This window comes from Myotis brandtii, unplaced genomic scaffold (assembly GCF_000412655.1).
Source record: "Myotis brandtii unplaced genomic scaffold, ASM41265v1 scaffold793, whole genome shotgun sequence".
In the NCBI taxonomy this organism is placed as follows: Eukaryota; Metazoa; Chordata; class Mammalia; order Chiroptera; family Vespertilionidae; genus Myotis; species Myotis brandtii.
In genome coordinates this window covers 837465-854525 of record NW_005371193.1, presented here as the reverse complement: position 1 = coordinate 854525, position 17061 = coordinate 837465, and the positions used below count along the sequence as shown (strand labels likewise).

Sequence of the window (17061 nt, the reverse complement as noted above, 5' to 3'; positions counted from 1 at the left end):
GTACGTGTTTGCCCGGCTCCTCACCATCCCTCCTCCCAGGCGAGGATGCCCCCTCTTCTCACTCCCCAGCTCACCTTCCTCGGCCTGACCCCAGCGGGGTGGTGCCCCCGCGTGCCTGGAACTCACGGGCTGGACGCGCCGCGTTCTGTGTCCAGGCCTCGTCCTGCGGCTCTACCCACCAGGCTCTGCCCGCAGGACCGGCCTCAGGCCTCAACACAGGCCTCAGAGTTCCATGTCCTGTCCCGGGTGGGGTGGCTGGACCGAATCCCTCCCTCCACCTCCTGGCCTCAGGCTGGCCAGGGTGCAGCTCCCCGCTGGCCCCGGGGTGTGGGTTTCCCTTCCCGCCCCCCTCCCCATCCTGTTCTCTCCTCCCTTTCTCTACAGAGGCGGGCATGCCTGAGATTGGGAGTTCAGGCCCGGCCCCTTCCCACTGGGGCCTGAGAGCAGGGGCGCCCTGCAGAGAGGGGCAGGGGCAGCCCTGCTGGCCTCTCTCCGAGCCCTTTCCTTGGCCGCAGCCACTTCTCTGTCCCTTTGGCCACGTGTGTCCCACACGCTCAGAAAGGAGCTGTCCGGTCTCTGGCCACGTGGGCTCCTGGCTTCAGAGAGGAGCCAGGAGAACAGAGCCATCCCCTCCCCAGGGCTGGGTAGGCCCTGCCCTCCTCCCTCCAGCTCCATCCATCTGCCACTGGGTCATTGCACTTGCCCACAGGCTTGAAGGCCTGGCTTTGTGCCCAGCTCTGTGCTGGGCGGTGTGGGAGGTCCTCACCCCTGACCACACTGACCTCGGCACTAAGGGAAACAAAGCAGGGGCCGGCCCTTCTGTCTGGAGCTGAATGGGGAGGGAAAGTGAGATTCCCGTGGGAGGAGCAGGAAGGGGGAACAGGCAGGGTGGAGGGAACAGTGTGAGGAACGGCCCTGCCTCGGCCTCAGAGTTCGGCCTCCGTTGTGTTTACTGTGTGACAGACATGGGGGTGCTCTGTGCCACATGAAGGCAGCTCGGGGTCACAGATACCTTCAGCTCTCGCCAGTGCTCAGCACCTCGTAAGTGCTCAAGAAATACTTGTTGAACTGAATTTGAATTGAAGGGAGGAGCCCCAAGCGTGTTCTTATTCTGTTACCACCACTTAGGAAAGACCTGGCTCCGTGAAAGGACTTTACCCACATTAGCTCTGACCCTGCAGGGTCCCGCCCCCCAACCCATCCCAGGTGTTAGTCTCTGAATATTCCGGGGAGGAAAGCTGGGTGTTGTTCCCAGCTGGGTCCTCCCTCATGCATCTGCTCACTCCCAGGTCGCACCTGCAGGGCAGCAGCCATGAGCCTGGTGGCCTGCGAGTGCCCCCCTGGCCCTGGGCAGGAGCCTGAGCCCTGCTCCCGAGCACCGTCCCAGGCCCGCATGTACCTGGAGCAGATTCGCAACCGGGTGGCTCCGGGGGCACCTGACGTGGCCAAGCGCGACTACCTGGTGGACGCAGCCACGCAGATCCGGCTGGCCCTGGAGCGCGATGTCAGCGAGGACTACGAGGCAGCCTTCAACCACTACCAGAACAGCGTGGACGTCCTGCTGCGCGGCGTGCACGGTGAGGGCTGGGCTGGGCTGCGCAGGGACAGGGGCTGGGGAGGGAGGGGCTGGTGGAGCTCGTCCTTCATCTGTCCATCCGTGCTGGGTGAACAGGGCCCGCGGGCCTCTCCGAAAGACACTAATAACAGCGAGCGTTTATCGAGCAGTTCCTACATGCCAGGCGCCGGTCCAAGGGCTTTGCCTGTATTAACTCACCTGAACCTCACGGTCATAGAAGATACTATGTATGTTGTTGCGTGGAGCTCCAAGTACATAGGAACTATTTTTATAGGAAACGGAGGCACAGGGCAGTGACATAGCTCGTGTGTAATGGGGGTAGGCTGATGAGTTGACGATGGACAATTAGAGTCTCGTGTGGAGGGCAATGAGGAGGAAGTGAAGGGAGGGAAACTGAGTCCAGGTGCGGCCGGCCTAGGGGATTTTTCTAGAAGTCCAAACTCTAGTCGGAGCACTGAAGAACCGCAGGTGCATTGTCCAGCTGAAAGGTCGGGCAGAGCTCCTGAGAGAGAACAGCAAAGCCTGGAAGGGAGGGAAGGGGAGGAGCCTGTTCAGGGCAAAGTAAGGCATTTCCAAGCTGGGGGAGAGGCTGGCCCTGAGGCCAGTGTGGGACCCGGGGCTTTGGTGGCCAGGCTCGGGTAGAGTCAGGCCCTGATTTGTGCTTCCTACCCTCCTGCTGACCAGACCCCTCGGTGCCTGGGCTGCAGGCCTGTCCAGCAAATTCCTTTGTCTTCCAATCCTGATCCCTCTCTGGCCTTTTTCACACTGGCCACCAGAGAGGAAGGAAGCCATGTTCTCTGGGAGCTTCTGTCTCCGGTGAAAATGGACATGGAAATCCCACTCGGTCCCTGCCCAGGGTGTGACGGCGTCCAGCGAGGTTCTGGGTGCCAGCTGCAAAGTGCTGTAGGCAGAGGGTGACCGCAGCTCCCAACCCCTCCTGCCATCTTCCTTCCTCCTCCCCCGCCAGTCTCCCTCCCAGAGGAGGGGCTCAGGAACAGATGTGGGGCAGGATCTGCTGACCAGCCTCAGAGTTAGGCACCCTGTCCTATGGAGGGCAGAGGGCAGGCAATGGGAGTTAGAACCACAGCCCTCCAGGGCCAGGGAGGGGAGCAGGGCGGGTCCTGGTAACCCCCTCCCCCCACAGTGGACCCCAACAAGGAGCGATGTGAGGCTGTAAAGCTGAAAATCGCCAAGTACCTGCGGCGGGCAGAGGAGATCTTCAACTGCCACCTGCAGAGGACCCTGGGCAGCGGAGCCAGCCCTGGCACGGTGAGGAGCCGCTCCCCGCCCGTGGGCCAGCGGGCTGCAGGGCTGGGCTGGCAGTGGTATGCCGGGACCGGCCCTCCTCCCCCCATCCTTTGGCTTCCTCTCTCTCCCACACCCTCTGTAGTTCATTCATTTTCCAACACTTAGTGAATCATCCCCAGTCCAGTCTCTTTAGTGAATCATCCCCAGTCCAGTCTCGCGCCCTCACAGAGCACACACACACACACATCTCCCCACCCTCGCCCACGGCTCATACACATGCTCGCATGTGCACACACTTCAAGGCTTCCAGGTCTGTTTGTGTTTGAATGGGCCTCAGTATTTGGAGCAGACACGAATACCGCCGTGTGCACATACACATACATGCATACATAGATGTGCACGGATGCTCTCCCCATATGGCTTTTCCTAACCCAGTGCACACGCAGAGGGGGTTGAAAATGCATGCACACCTCTCATGCCCACAGGTGTGCACAGACATGCACACGCACCCCTCCTAGGCTCACTTTTCCCCAAATCACGTGCCTGGGCCACATGCCTTGGTCTTCGAGGCATGTTCCCTGGGATCCACACGTTCCCAGGTTATTTCCCCACCCCCGGGAGCATCTGCCTCCTGGAGATGGGGCTTCCTAGGGTGGCTTCTGAAGCCTTAAGGACTCCCTGAGCCTTGGAGAAGGGCTGCGGGGGGGGGGGGGGGGGGGGGGGGGGGGGGGGCTGAGTGAAGAGGGCAGTGTGGGCTCCCCCCCAAATCAGGACCAGCTTCTCTGCTAGCCTGTCCCTGTGGGCCCCCCCCCCAAAGTCAGGACCAGCTTCTCTGCTAGCCTGTCCCTGTGAGGTGAGGTTGGACCGTACCCCATTCTTGCCCACTCCCTGTGCTCCCCCGGCAGCTGGAGGCCCTGCCCACTGCCTGGCTGAGGAGGGCTGGGGCCTGAGCTGACTCCCCTCCGCAGGGTTTCAGCAGCCTGAGGCTCCGGCCCATCCGCACACTGAGCTCTGCCCTGGAGCAGCTGAGAGGCTGCAGGGTGGTCGGGGTCATCGAGAAGGTGAGTAAGCAGGGCCCTTCGTGTGGGAGGAGGTGGTGAGTGCGATTGGGGTGACGGGTGGGCAGAGAGAGCAGCCACGCCCAGTCCTTCAGAGGAGACTGGAGAGGGGGCAGCGGCCCCCCATCCCTCCCTGCCCCAGCACACACCAGTCAGGTCCTGGAAAGGAAGCTGGGAACCCAAGAGGCAGGCAGCGCCTTTCCACAGCCCTCCAGCTCACACGCAGAAAACTGCTCCCTCCGGGAGTCAAGACAAGCCTCAGGAGAAGCTGTGCCCAGGGCATCCTGCCACCCACACTGGCTCCCTCCCACTTCCCACCGGCCCCCACCCCGCGTTCCCTCTGCACCCCAGGGCTGCAGCCGAGTCTCCCACCAAGCACAGCCAAGAAGGTCCCATGGCAGGAAGGTGCTCATCCCCAGAAACCTGCCCACCGAGTGTCCCAACTGGCCCGTGCATCATCCGGGGCCTGGCAGCTCTGCCCTCTCTCCGGGCCCCACCCTCCTCCTCACCCCATCTGGGACCCTTCCCCTTAACGCAAGCAGACAGGAAGATAGGAACTGACATCCCAACCCGTACCTGGGACACTCAGAGTGGAGGTCAGGACAGTTGGGTCAAATGAGATTGGAGCTGTCGGCGTAAGAAACGTCCAAACCTGTACGAATTTTTATGAGTTTATTTGAGCCCAACTGATGACAATTGCGGGGAAGCAAAATCTCAATGGATTGAGAAAATGTTCCAGAAAAAAATGTCAGTTTTACCACTTATTTTATACATCAGAATTAAAGGGGAGACCAAGGAGGGCGGTTACTTAAAATTCATTGGTGATAGATGAGGGAGGCGGGAGAGCAACTCGGGGAAATCTCTGGGGTTGGGTAGAAAGTAAAATGGGTAGACCCATACTTCTTTTGCATGGGAGGGCACCGGGCAGGTACAGAGTAACATTTACAGCACATGGAGAGGGGATTCTGGGAACAAGATACCATGAGGGGTTCTGTGGTCTCCTGATCCGGTGGGAGGTTGTTCCCTGGTGGGGTGTCTGTAAAGGAGATAATGCTGACATTTCAAAGGTATGTTATCTTAGATGCAAAATGACAGGCTCACCTAAGGTACAGATTGAGGTTTGTCAAGGAACCTATAGGCCTAGGACGTGACGACCCTCTACGACTCTCCTTTGGTTAGGAAGCTTTAAGCTCAGACCACCCTGTGTGGTTACTTCCGGTCCCTGAGTTTGTAAGGCCCCTCAGGCAGGCCTCCCCTGAGCTTGTCAGGTTTCGTCTGTGGCCCCCTTTTCATCCACAGAGCCAGCGTTCGATTGCCCTCTGCCCCCACCAAGGGCTGCCTGAGGAGTCACTGAAGAAGTTCTTTCTCATTCTGGCTGTTTGTCAGAATCACCTGGGGAGCTCCCCCGAAATACAGACGCCTGGGCCCCACCGCAGGCACTTTGAGTCAATCTCTGGGGTCGAGCCGGGTATCTGTAATTCCAACACTCACGGGGGATTTGAGGGGTCTGGGGCCACGGAGCGGAGGAGGCCAGTGTGTGCTTCCGCACACGCCAGAGGGTGAAGTCTGTGTGGGCAGCACGCAGGCGGCCAAGGGCAGGTCCTTCACCTCTCAGCGCTCGCCGGTCTGTGGGTGAGGACCCTCCCCCCACGGGGTGATGTGGGAACTAAAATGAGTTCATTTAGGGGAAAGGCCTGGCACATGCTAAAACACGTGATGCGTGTTTGATGGCTCTAGATGCGGGTGACCGACGCCAGTCCGGAGGCAGGCGGCTTCCCGTCCCCCAGCCTTGCTCCAGCTGCTACTCCCAGGTCCCTGGAATGGACCCCAGTATGTCAGCAAGGCCCAGCCAGGCTCCATCTGTGCAGTCCTGCCCTCCCGCCAACTAGTCCATGTGGCTTGGACAGGCTGGGAGGTGACTGCCACCCCGTTGCCCCACATGGGATCCCACTGAGCCAGGGGTGCTGGGGAGAGTGGAGTTCCGGGTGAAAGAAGTTTGGCAAATAGCGAGTTGACGTTACACTACTTTGTTTTTTATTATTTATTTATTTATTCATTCATTTATTTATTTTTTAAAGACCTGAGAAAAGTAGTGTTAGCTTTTAGCATCTGCTTTTTTTTTATGATTTTTTACAGAGAGGAAGGGAGAGGGATAGAGATTTAGAAACATGGATGAGAGAGAAACATCGATCAGCTGCCTCCTGCACACCTCCTACTGGGGATGTGCCCACAACCAAGGTACATGCCCCTGCCCGGAATCGAACCCGGGACCCTTCATTCCGCAGGCCGACGCTCTATCCACTGAGCCGAACCGGCCAGGGCTGTTTTTTAAATTACAGGAGTTTTAGGATGCAAATGGGCACCTTGAGTTGCCAAGAGCGAGGTCTGTGACAGGATCCCCCTCATTTGCTTAAGCCCCAGTCACCCCTGGGCAAAGCGTTTTCGGAACCCAGTGTTCTGAGTCCTGCACGTGGACAGCAGCCGTTCTGTCTTGAGATCACCCTGTTTTCCTTTTTCACCCTTTCTTGGGCATTCACCTCACCTGCTCCACCTCCCTCCAGAGATCCTGCTTCCTGTTTCTTCGCCGTTCCCAAGCCAGGAGCACCAATTTCCCCAAATTAGGAGAGGTGTTCGGGAGCCTCGGGCCAGGTTTGATGTGCCTCACAGGGTCCCATTCCACAGCTCTGCCCAGGCAGATCCGGGCAGGAGAGCAGCGCTGGCCCCCAGCACAGAGCCAGGGAGGGCAAAGGGCTGGCTCGGGAAGCCTGCGGGTCCCCTGAGATGCCCGGTTGTTAGGGGAGGGGGTCTCTAGGGCTGAAGAGGGAACAGAGGTGGGTTGGTCAAGGACTAGGTAGGCAGTTGGCCAGAATACCCAGGCGTCTGCCCTCGGGGAGCCTGGAGGCCTGCGAGCCGCGTCCAGGATCCACGCTCTGAGTCAAGGATGGGGAAGAAAAAGGTCGTTCGAGTCACTTCTTGTTTTTTTGGCTCAAACACCAGGGTGTTTTTTAAAAAATGTATTAGTTACCAACATTTAAAAGTTGGCAGGTTTCATATAAACATCCAGATATCCTGCTTCTCCTCAAAATCCAGAGATCTGGAAAGGCTGGCTCAGGGTCCCTGAAGCAGCAGGGAGTGGAGGAAGGGCTGCCTGCTTGAGGGGACACCGGCCCTCTGCTTTGCTCCTGCCCCCGCCCTGCTCACTGGGCTCACATGCCCAGCCCCCGTGGACCTTGGATTTTGCAAACCTGTTGGCAGCTTTTGGGCTTGTTAGCTCCATGAGAGATTCCTTCTGGGATTTTGATACGTTGGGCATTTTTACAGAAAGTGTTCATGTGTTTCACCAAAGAAGCTGCAGCAGCTGCACCAGCCATATTTCAAGGGCTTGATAGCCACACGTGGCTAATGGCTCCCACATGGGACGGTGCCGTGGGGTTTTCCTTCACGGCCACCAGCTCCTCTGGGTAGTGCTGACTGTTAGTAACTGTCTTACAGAGCGTGAAACAGGCCACAGAGGCCACGTGACTAGCAGGTGTTGTGTCTCCCGTAGCAAGGAGCAAAAGAGGAAGGCGGTGTTTTTGTTTGCTGGGTTTAATGGGAAAATGCCCTGTCTGCTACCCTTTTGAGATAACATGAAAGAGGAAGACATTTAAAACCGAAACAAACAATTCCCCACCACCCTACCTCACTCCAAGATAATTACTGCTAATGTTTTGGTTGAATTCTTTCCAGATCGGTAGGTTTTCATGTACATACAGAGTTTAACCCACTTGTTTCGATGTCCTGATTGCGGTTTTATTTCTCACTGCCCCAGCCTTCCCCGCTGGTTTCTGGGCTCTGTGAATGATAGGGCCGTGTCCCGGACGAGGTAGTAGGAAGCCCCACTTGGCAAGGGGCAGTGGGGAATTATCTGGGTGTCGGTACTTGTGGGAAACTCTGTTCTCCTAAATGACCCCAGATTTCTTTTTCAAACATTGTACAGATTTGGCAAAGGAGCTGGGGCCAGGCTGGGTTCAGTCTGTGGCTCTTGGAGGAGGAACCCCCTCACTCCTGCTGCACCAAGTCCACCGCCTTCACTTCACTGGTGATGGGGACACGGGCCCAGGGGGGAAGGCACGTGCCAGAGTGAGCTGGTTGTGCCCTAATTGCAGTTATTCTCCAGGGCCCAGGATCAGCCTGCCTGGATTCGAGGCCTGGCTCTACCACTTTTCAGGAGCGGGATCGTGGGCAACATAACCTCTCTGAACCTTAATTTCTTTTTAAAAAAAATCTTTTTATTGATTTCAGAGAGGAAGGAAAAGGGAACGATAGAAACATCAATGATGAGAGAGAATCATTGATCGGCTGCCTCCTGCACGACCCTATTGGGGATGGAGCCCACAACCCAGGCATGTGCCCTGATTGGGAATCGAACCATGACCTCCTGGTTCATAGGTCAATGCTCAGTCACTAAGCAACACAGGCCTGGCTGAACCTCAATTTCTTCATCAATAAAATGGATCACCATTAACACCGAGTAGGGCTGTGGGACTAAATCATATAAAGCATTTAGCACAGAGTATGTGCTTCCTACCCAGTGGGGTTTCTTAATAATAATAATAATAATCACTAAAGATTATCGAGGGCGTGTTTGTGGCAGGCACAGGTTGCTGCTCTGCTTGAGTTGTCTGCTTTATAGAATCCTAATGACCTCCAGATGGGGTACTGCTATGACCCCAACTTGCAGTTAAGAAAACAAGGTTCAGAGAGGTGATGTGTCTTGGCAAGTGTGACAACTGGCGTGCTCATGGCCTTTACATCCAAGATGGCATCAACCAAACCAGTGATGAGGGAAGGGGGCATTTGCGATCACTCTTTGGTAGATGAGGAAACCGATTCACTTGCCCAAGATCTAAGCCTAGTTCCAACCCGAGGCTGCAGGCTCCACTGCCCAGTGGTCTGGCCAGAGGGCCGGGCTCCACCCACCACCACGGGGAGTGTCTGCAAGGAGTCACAACCTCACCCAGTGGTCTTGCCCCCGCAGGCCCCTAATCTGGGCCATTTTCTGCCCCCGACATGCCCGGCATGCCCTCTCCTGTGCCTGGGGTCCACCCTGCCCACCACGAGAAGAGGCAAGTTCCCAACTTGATACAAGGCCCTGCCTCTGAACAAAACCAATGGGCGAAGGAGTGGGCTGCTCTCCGAAGACAGCCTCCAGAGAGAATTATTTAAAAGAAGGGTGGGCGTCAGGGGGAGAGGCCTGAGAGAGCACTCCCAGCCCAGGCACGTGGGCACGGCTTGGCCCATTGGTGGCCTGGGCCACACTCTCAGAGCCTCAGCCTTTCACCTGTAAAATGAAAGATCAGAGGACGTAACTGGCTCTGAGGTCGTTTCCATCCGTGACACCCTCAGACCCTGCAGACTGGGCCACTCACCATGGATGTGTGCTCTGGAAACAGCTGGACAGTGGGTTCCTGTCCTCCTGGGGCTCACAGTGCAGTGGGGAGACAGGAAATTAGACACTGTGTGATAAGGTTCCCCTACGGGTGAGCTTGGAGAGCACCTGAGGGCTGGGAAGGCTTCCTGAAGGCGGCGGCACATGAGCTAAGACCTGCAGGTCTAAGAAGGGTGGGTGAGCAGGACGGGATTGATGTCCGTTTTGGGGCCTGCCTTCTCTGCCCTGCCTCTGGAGTGAGTCCGCCTCAGTGGAGGAACCTGGGGGCTGGGATTAGGGTCGTGGAGCCCCAGGAACTAGCATGTGCCTTGACCAATGCCTCCTGGACCTTGGCAGGTGCAGCTGGTCCAGGACCCAGCGACTGGAGGGACCTTCGTGGTGAAGGCAGGTGCCACCCAGCCCCCTCCATTCTACATTCCCCTTGGGACTTTCTCAGAGCTCTTAGACCCCGCTACCCTCTAGGGCACCCCCTACCCAGAACCTCTATATGAAGTCCTTGCTCCCTCCAAATCCGAAAGCCACTTGTCCTGCCCTGAGCGTGCCCGGGCCCTCCAGACACACATACTTCACTATCTCCTCCCTGGCCCAGAAGGTGGGGGACCTGGATGGCATAGGGAAGACAGGGGTGAGGGCCAGGGCAGGAAGTGAGGGAGGCAGTTGCTCCTCAGGGTGGCTCCCCTCCCTCATCCGGTGGCCACTGAAGCTGGGGCTCTGACGTCCCCTAACAGAGCAGCCTCTGGCCTGCCCCCTCCCCAGAGCCTGTCCAGGTGTCACACGGCGAGCCGGGAGCGGCTGACCATCATCCCGCACGGTGTCCCCTACATGACCAAGCTGCTGCGGTACTTTGTCAGCGAGGACTCCATCTTCCTGCACCTGGAGCATGTGCAAGGTGAGGGGCCTTGGGGAGGTGTCCCCTTTCATGCCCTTAAAATGCCAAAACCGAGGGAGGGGGTAACTCGCACCAGGTGTGCAGCACAGACCAGGACCCGGTCTTGCTGGAGGGTGAGGGCCGGGTCAGGCTGTGTGGGCCCCAGGGGTGCTAAGGGGCAGGGACATCCTGGGGAAGATGTTCACGTAGGGCTGGCGAGAGAGAGGACATGTATGCAGATGTCTCCTTTGTCACCATGTCCTCCGGTCCTGGCTCTTTTCATTTTTCTAGTCTGCGCCCATCCCTCAGAGTGCCCTGTGGGCTGGTGGTTCTGAAGCTGTAAGGACAGGAGCTGGTCATGTAGCAGATATTTATTGATTTCCTGTTAGGGTGATGAGATTTTAAATATATATTTATTGATTTCAGAGAGGAAGGGAGAGAGAGATAGAAACATCGATGATGAGAGACAATCATTGATCGGCTGCCTCCTGCACGCCCCCTACTGGGGATCGAGCCCACAACCCGGGCATGTGCCTTTGACCAGAATCAAACCTGGACCCTTCAGTCCACAGGTTGACCTTCTATCCACTGAGCCAAACCGGCTAGGGCAGGTGATGAGATTTTTTTTAATGAGGTGCACGTTCTAGTTCATAACATAGAGTCATCACAGGTCCATGCCTGGCCTTCTTTTATTTTACTAACTTACATTTCATTGTACTATTGTCCCTAGAAATCTTTAAATATATATATGTATAAAATATATTGAACACTGGTAAACCAACACCAAAACCAAGGACATTAACAATAATTTACATTTCCTTAGGGGTTAAGCACCTATTTCGTGCCAGATGGGGAGGCTGGGTCCTCTCTAGGTGAGTGACAGGAAGGAGAGGTGATAGGTTCAGGCTCCGGGAGGGAGGAGCAGAGGCGAGGACCCGGAGGGCAGAGGATCCGCAGGGTGGGGCCGGGACCCGGTGTCCATGCTCTTCTTCTCCCATCCCCATGCTCGCCGCTCCCTCCGCCTGGCCCAGGAGGCACGCTCTGGTCCCACCTGCTCTCCCAGGCACGCCCCCAACAGTCTGGGCTCAGGTCTGGCTCCAGCCTGGAGAAGATGAAGGCTCAGCTCAACTCCCGCCTCAGCATCCGGACCCCCACGCTGCTGCCCCCTGGCCACACCCGCCTGCAGGACAGAGTGCCGCTGGAGTCTCCTTGGACTTGCCGGAGCCTCGCCCCAGCCAGGGGGGTCCCACCCGTCAGACCCCAGAGAGAGGCTGAAGGTGCACCCTCAGCCAGGACCAGCACTTCCCGCTCCTCGGACCCTCCGAGGGCTCCCGGTGGCCGCCTGCACCTCCAGGCCCGGAGAGAACCTGGCCAGAACTCAGACACTGGGTCCCCTTGGGGGCTCTCTTGGGTTCGCGAGGGGGCAGGCCGGGTGCTGGGGGGCTGTGGCCGCAGCAGAGGTCAGAGCTGCCCCTCAGTGGACAAGGCCAGCCGGGGGTCTGGCGGGGGCGCCTGGAGCGTGAGGGAAGAGCAGGTCAAGCAGTGGGCGGCTGAGACGCTGGTGGCCCTGGAGGCGCTGCACGAGCAGGGCGTGCTGTGCCGGGACCTCAATCCCCGGAACCTGCTCCTGGACCAAGCAGGTAGGTGCCCAGGCCTGGGGGGAGGGGAGTACGGGGGGCGGGGGGCAAAGCCTCAAGACGGAGGAGAGTGCCACGAATTCAAGGGAATGGCGGAGGTTTGCTTCTCCCCCTGCTTCCTCCAGCCTTTTTTTTTTTTTTTTTAAATATATTTGTCTTGATTTCAGAGAGGGGGAGAGAGAGAGAGAAAAACATCAATGGTGAGAGGGAATCATTGATCGGCTGCCTCCTGCATGCCACATGCAGGGGATCGAGCCCACAACCCAGGCATGTGCCCTGACCGGGAATTAAACCGTGACCTCCTGGTTCAAAGGTGCCCCCAGCCTTTTCACACAAGACTGGGCCAAGTCTCCAAGGATGAGTCTGGAAACAAGCCCCTTCGGGCCCAGGAGTCCAGGGCAGCAGCACCTATGAATACCCGGTTGTCTCCGGGCCTCAGGGCTGCATGCCCCTAGGGAGGCCATGCTTAGTGAGGCCAGTGGCTCCTGCCTTGTGTTGGGGAACGTCCTGGAGGCCCCTCCCCCAGGCCAGCTGCTCAGCAATGACTGATCGTATTTTTTGTCCCCCTTCCATCCCCTGTGCACACTGACGGGAAGGTCATGTTCGGCTCACGTACTTTGGCCAGTGGTCAGAGGTGGAGCCCCAGTGCTGCCGGGAGGCTGTGGACAACCTCTACAGTGCCCCAGGCAAGGAGGGGGGGCAGGGCCCTGGACCCCGTGCCTTTGTGTGGGTGAACCTGGGGGGGGGGTGAGGGGGACAGAGGGGATGGGCCGTGTCTGGGTAGGATGAATAGAGGGGAGACCCACCTTTTCGGGGAAGGTGGGGACATCTGTGTTCTTGCTCCCGCAGAGGTGGGTGGGATTTCTGAGCTGACGGAAGCCTGTGACTGGTGGAGCTTTGGGTCTCTACTGTATGAACTGCTGACTGGAACGGTGAGTGGCAGGGCAGGGTGTGGGGCTCTTGTGGGGGTCACTGAGGACAGGGTGGCCTGGGCTTAATACAACCGGCCCATGTCGGGCTCAGGCTGCCTGGTGCCCCTCCCCAGCTCACCCCCACAGGCCATGAGAGACGCAGGGAGCCACTGCCACCCAGGCCATGGGCCCACTTGGTACCCCCCCGCCCCCATGCTAGTGGCTGTAGCTGGTGAGACTGCCAATGTCAGTGGGTGAGAGCTGAGTTGGGTGGTCAGGGCGGGTTTTGGAGGAAGGGTGGGATGGGACAGCGCTTCTTCCCCGAAAGGCGCCTGGCTCACCCCCTCAGCCGCTTCCCCCTGCTCACTTCCCACCCCGACGGCCTCCTGGGCTGTAACCCCCAGACTTTGGCTGACGAACAGGAGAGAGGGCCTCCTGGATGCAGGCCAGCCGCTGTCCGTCCAGCCTGGGTCAGCCAAGAGCTCAAAGTTTCCCCGGCAAACGCCCTTGCTCAGGATGGCGGCTTCTGCCCTCTGTCCACCCGATGAGCTCAGCTCTGCACCTGGGGCTGGTGAGGTCAGACAGCAAGGGAAAGGCCGAGCTGCCTTTAAGCAGGAAATAGCCAGAGAGGATGCAGTGTGACCTGAAGCCCAGATCGGACCAGTTCACCGTGGCTGCCTCCTGCTTTTGTCCCGTAGCCCAGGGCCTCTGAGAGGCCAGGCTGCAAACAGAGCTGCTCTCCCCTCTCAGCCTCCCACCACCTCTCTAGCCTGAGCTTCTGGCCTTCCTCCTGGTCGCTTCTTGCAGCTCATCCTGACCTCCAGACAGACCTCCTTGCTCTCCACAGCTGCACCCTGCTGGAGCACAGGGAGGCCCTGCCTTCCCTCACCACAGCCCTGCCTTGGCGCGGCGGGAGCATGCCGTGGCCTGCTGCCAAATGAGTGGCCCGTGGAGGGTTGTGTTGTTGTTTTTCTGTATGAAGACAAGTTCCAATACTCATCCTGAAGTGCCTGTCCTGATTGCAGCCCAAGAGCAATGCATCGAGCGAGCTTAGAGCCAGAGGGACCTGGGTTCAAACCCTACCCTCAGCATCAGTCCCTTCACCTCTCAGCCTGCTTTTGTCTCTCCAATGCGATACTTGTATTTCCTCTGAGAGGGGTTGTGGGAGTGTGGACAATGGCTGTCAGGCATCTAGCGCCGCCTGGCATACAATGGATCCAAAGCAGATCCAATGGTCTGCGTTGTCATCATCCCATGGAATGTGACCCAGGGAAAAATAAAACCCTGGCTGCCGCTGGGGTGTGCAGACTCTCCAGGGGTTGCCTCCTGAGGCCCCTCCCTGTGTCTTCCCAGGCCCTATCCCAGAGCCACCCCTCAGGAATCCAGCCCCACACCCAGCTCCAGCTGCCCGAGTGGCTCAGTCGCCCAGCAGCCTCCCTGCTGACGGAGGTGAGGTCAGCCAGCCCAGCAGAGGCGGCTCCTTGGCCTGAGGGTGGGCGCGGGGAGGGCAGAACCCTGAGTGTGAACAAGCATGCTGCTCCCGGATGGCTGATGTGGGTGCAGGAGCTTACAAAGTTCTCTATATGTTGGTGGCCAAACACCACCAGTGTTCCCCAGGGTAAAACTGGGGGTTCTATGGGCTGGGCTGGCAGGGAGTGAGCCCCCGGGGCCAGGGTGACAAGTCCCTGGAAGTCAGCCCACACCTCAGCAATGGGGCTGGGAAGGCCTGCTAGGACCTGACCAGGCCTTTCTCCACAGCTCCTGCAGTTCGATGCCAGCAGACGCCTGGGAACTGGAGGGGGCGGTGTCAACAGACTCAAGTCCCACCCCTTTTTCAGTACCATCCAGTGGAGCAAGCTGGTGGGGTAAGAGAGGGTGGAGTGGGTGATGGGAGCAGCCGGACTGGTCTGAGTCTCCTCTCTTCTCTTCGCCTGTCATCCTGTCACTCTGAGCTGACCCTCATCCTGTCACTCTAACCAGCGGCCTCTGCAAAGAATGCGGGTCAGCCGCCTTTCCTGCTCGGCTCTGCTCCCTCCTGTGGGCTCAGAAGCCATCATCGCCGCTGTCCCTAGGGAGTCTCCCCGCCAGCTCTTGGAGGAACCCTTTCTAGTCACTGCTGATGGGAAGGGACAGGACAGAGCTCACCCTGCTAGGTGGCTTGGGCCCCTCCGTCCACCCATCAGTCAACAGAGACCTGTTGAGCGCACACCCTGAGCCTTGAACACAGACCTACCCCGTTAAAGGGTGCCTTCTGTCACATTCGCTCCGAAGTACTGACCACCTGCTGAGCCAACCTTGAGGTTTTGTGATTCGCTACCTGCCATGTTGTGCCCTACTCGGGACATCTCTGGAGACTTATCTCAGGATACTGGTCCACTGGCTTAGTGGACTCCAATTAGGGCTGCCCTGGCTGATACCTTAGCCGTGTAAATAGTGGCCTCTTCTATCAGACTCCTCCTGCATGGGGCGGGGAGGCCGGGGACGCAGGGAAGACGTCTGTAGTGAGCATGCAGTGAGGTGGGGAACAGGGTGATCCACTCCCCCTCCTGACCATGCCCCTGTCTTGCAATTTCAGACTCTGAAGAGCAAAAGGAAGAGGGGCGTGGGGGAGGAAACAGGGATTAGGAGGAGGGGAGAGGGCACCTTTGCCAATTAGAGCAATTTTAGAAGCAGAATAAGACCTCCCCTCCCTAGCTAGCCCACTGGGGTGGAGAGAAAGGGGAGCCTGCCCCACAGGTCTGAGAGACCTCAGTTCAGCCTCCAGGCAGAAGCTGCTAAGACAAGCTGGGCCCATTAGGATTCCCTTCTCAGGCATTGGTCCTGTTCACCAATTTGCATTTGAGTCTTGAGGGTCCACTCAATTCATTGCCTACTGTGACTTCATCCCCTTTTGAAATGAATCACAACACACAGAATGATTGCCCAGGCTTTTAGCCAGAAGCAAGATGTTTGGTCTCTGAAGAACTGGGATAAGTAGTTACCCCAAATACAACCCCCTCCTCAGGTTTGGGGGCTTTTTCCTCTCAGGACTCACCCTGTCACTGGGGTGTGGCAACTAAAACTTTCACCAGACCTCTGCCCCCAACCCCTTGCCTTGTGTCTGCTATACCACCAGGTGGCGGCCTTGACACTCATCTCCATTCTGATTGTGAAGGGGCGGGGAACTGGGTTGTGAGGGAGGCTGGAGTGACTCGGGCAGAGGACATAGGGAAGCACAGCCTGGTATGGTCCTGGTTTCTCTGGGGCGTGTCCATACCATCTTGCCCCCAATAAAGCCTGATGTTGCCTGTGGTGGTCTTGCCTCATTAATGCAACGAGAGCTACCCTGTTGGGACAGGAAGACTGGAAGGCTCCCCCAAAGAAGCTCCATGATACTCAACAGTGAACTTGGAGTCCACTAGGAAGTAGGAAGCAGGGCTGGTGGTAGACCCACCCGCATGCCAGCCTGTGCCCTGCAGAGCAGCATTGAGCCCAAGGGGAAGTGCTGGCATAGAGGGGCACTGGGCTTCATGGGAAATAAAAGACAAGACTTAGAAGAGGGTCATGATGCCTGGGGGGGAATAATTTAATCTTCAGTGACCCCTTGAGACAGATGGTGGCTCCTACTCAGAGGTTAATGACGCCTGGTTTGGCGCAATGGATAGAGCGTCAGCCTGCAGACTGAAGGTTCCTGGGTTCGATTCGTCAAGGGCACATGCCTGGGTTGCAGGCTTGATCCCCAGTAGGGGGTGTGCAGGAGGCAGCCCATGATTCTCATCATCACTGATGTTTCTCTCTCCCTTTCTCTCTGACACACACACACACACACACACACACACACACACACACACACACACGAGGTTAATGACAAGGTCTGATGGGAGCCTAGTGGAGCTTGTCCAGTCTTCCTTTGCTACACTCCCTAAGTCAGGCCAGACCACCTCCAACCACTGCTCCAAGTCCAATTTGCTTCTGGAACCTCTGGGCCCCATCTGTGCAATAAACAATGCACATGTGGCACTGTGCCAGGCTCTAAGCCAGAATCCTGTAGTCCCAGACCTTATGGGGATTAGAGTCTACCTCCTTGTAGGTTTACTAGAGAAATGAAAGCTAGCACCAGGTCCTGGGCCTAATAGAAAATTCTAAAATTCCTTTCATTGAACCCAAATTCTACCCTCGGGGAGCCACTCTGTTCCTGGGGCAGACCTTCATACAGAGATGGCACCACTGCAAGCAAGATCAGCAGGCACGGACTGTGTGGAAAGACCGGGTATATTTAAGCCTGGAGACCATCATGCCAGTCACCTGGAGTCAGTCTCGGTTAACTATCCCTCTCCCTCACAGACCACCGCT

The 17061-nt window shown here is 57.7% G+C and overlaps 1 protein-coding gene across 1 annotated transcript in view; it reads left to right on the top strand.

The window, feature by feature from the left end:
• Positions 1-16021, top strand: part of RPS6KL1 (ribosomal protein S6 kinase-like 1) — a 25200-nt gene extending 9179 nt beyond the window's left edge. The window contains exons 3-13 of the mRNA XM_005883572.2: positions 1290-1577; positions 2721-2845; positions 3793-3885; positions 9650-9697; positions 10070-10202; positions 11213-11821; positions 12415-12504; positions 12668-12750; positions 14083-14178; positions 14488-14594; positions 14710-16021. Coding sequence (XP_005883634.1) covers positions 1313-1577; positions 2721-2845; positions 3793-3885; positions 9650-9697; positions 10070-10202; positions 11213-11821; positions 12415-12504; positions 12668-12750; positions 14083-14178; positions 14488-14594; positions 14710-14839 — 1779 coding nt within the window. The 5' untranslated portion in view covers positions 1290-1312 and the 3' untranslated portion in view covers positions 14840-16021. The remainder of the gene's footprint in view (positions 1-1289; positions 1578-2720; positions 2846-3792; positions 3886-9649; positions 9698-10069; positions 10203-11212; positions 11822-12414; positions 12505-12667; positions 12751-14082; positions 14179-14487; positions 14595-14709) is intronic.
• The last annotated feature ends 1040 nt before the right edge of the window (positions 16022-17061 follow it).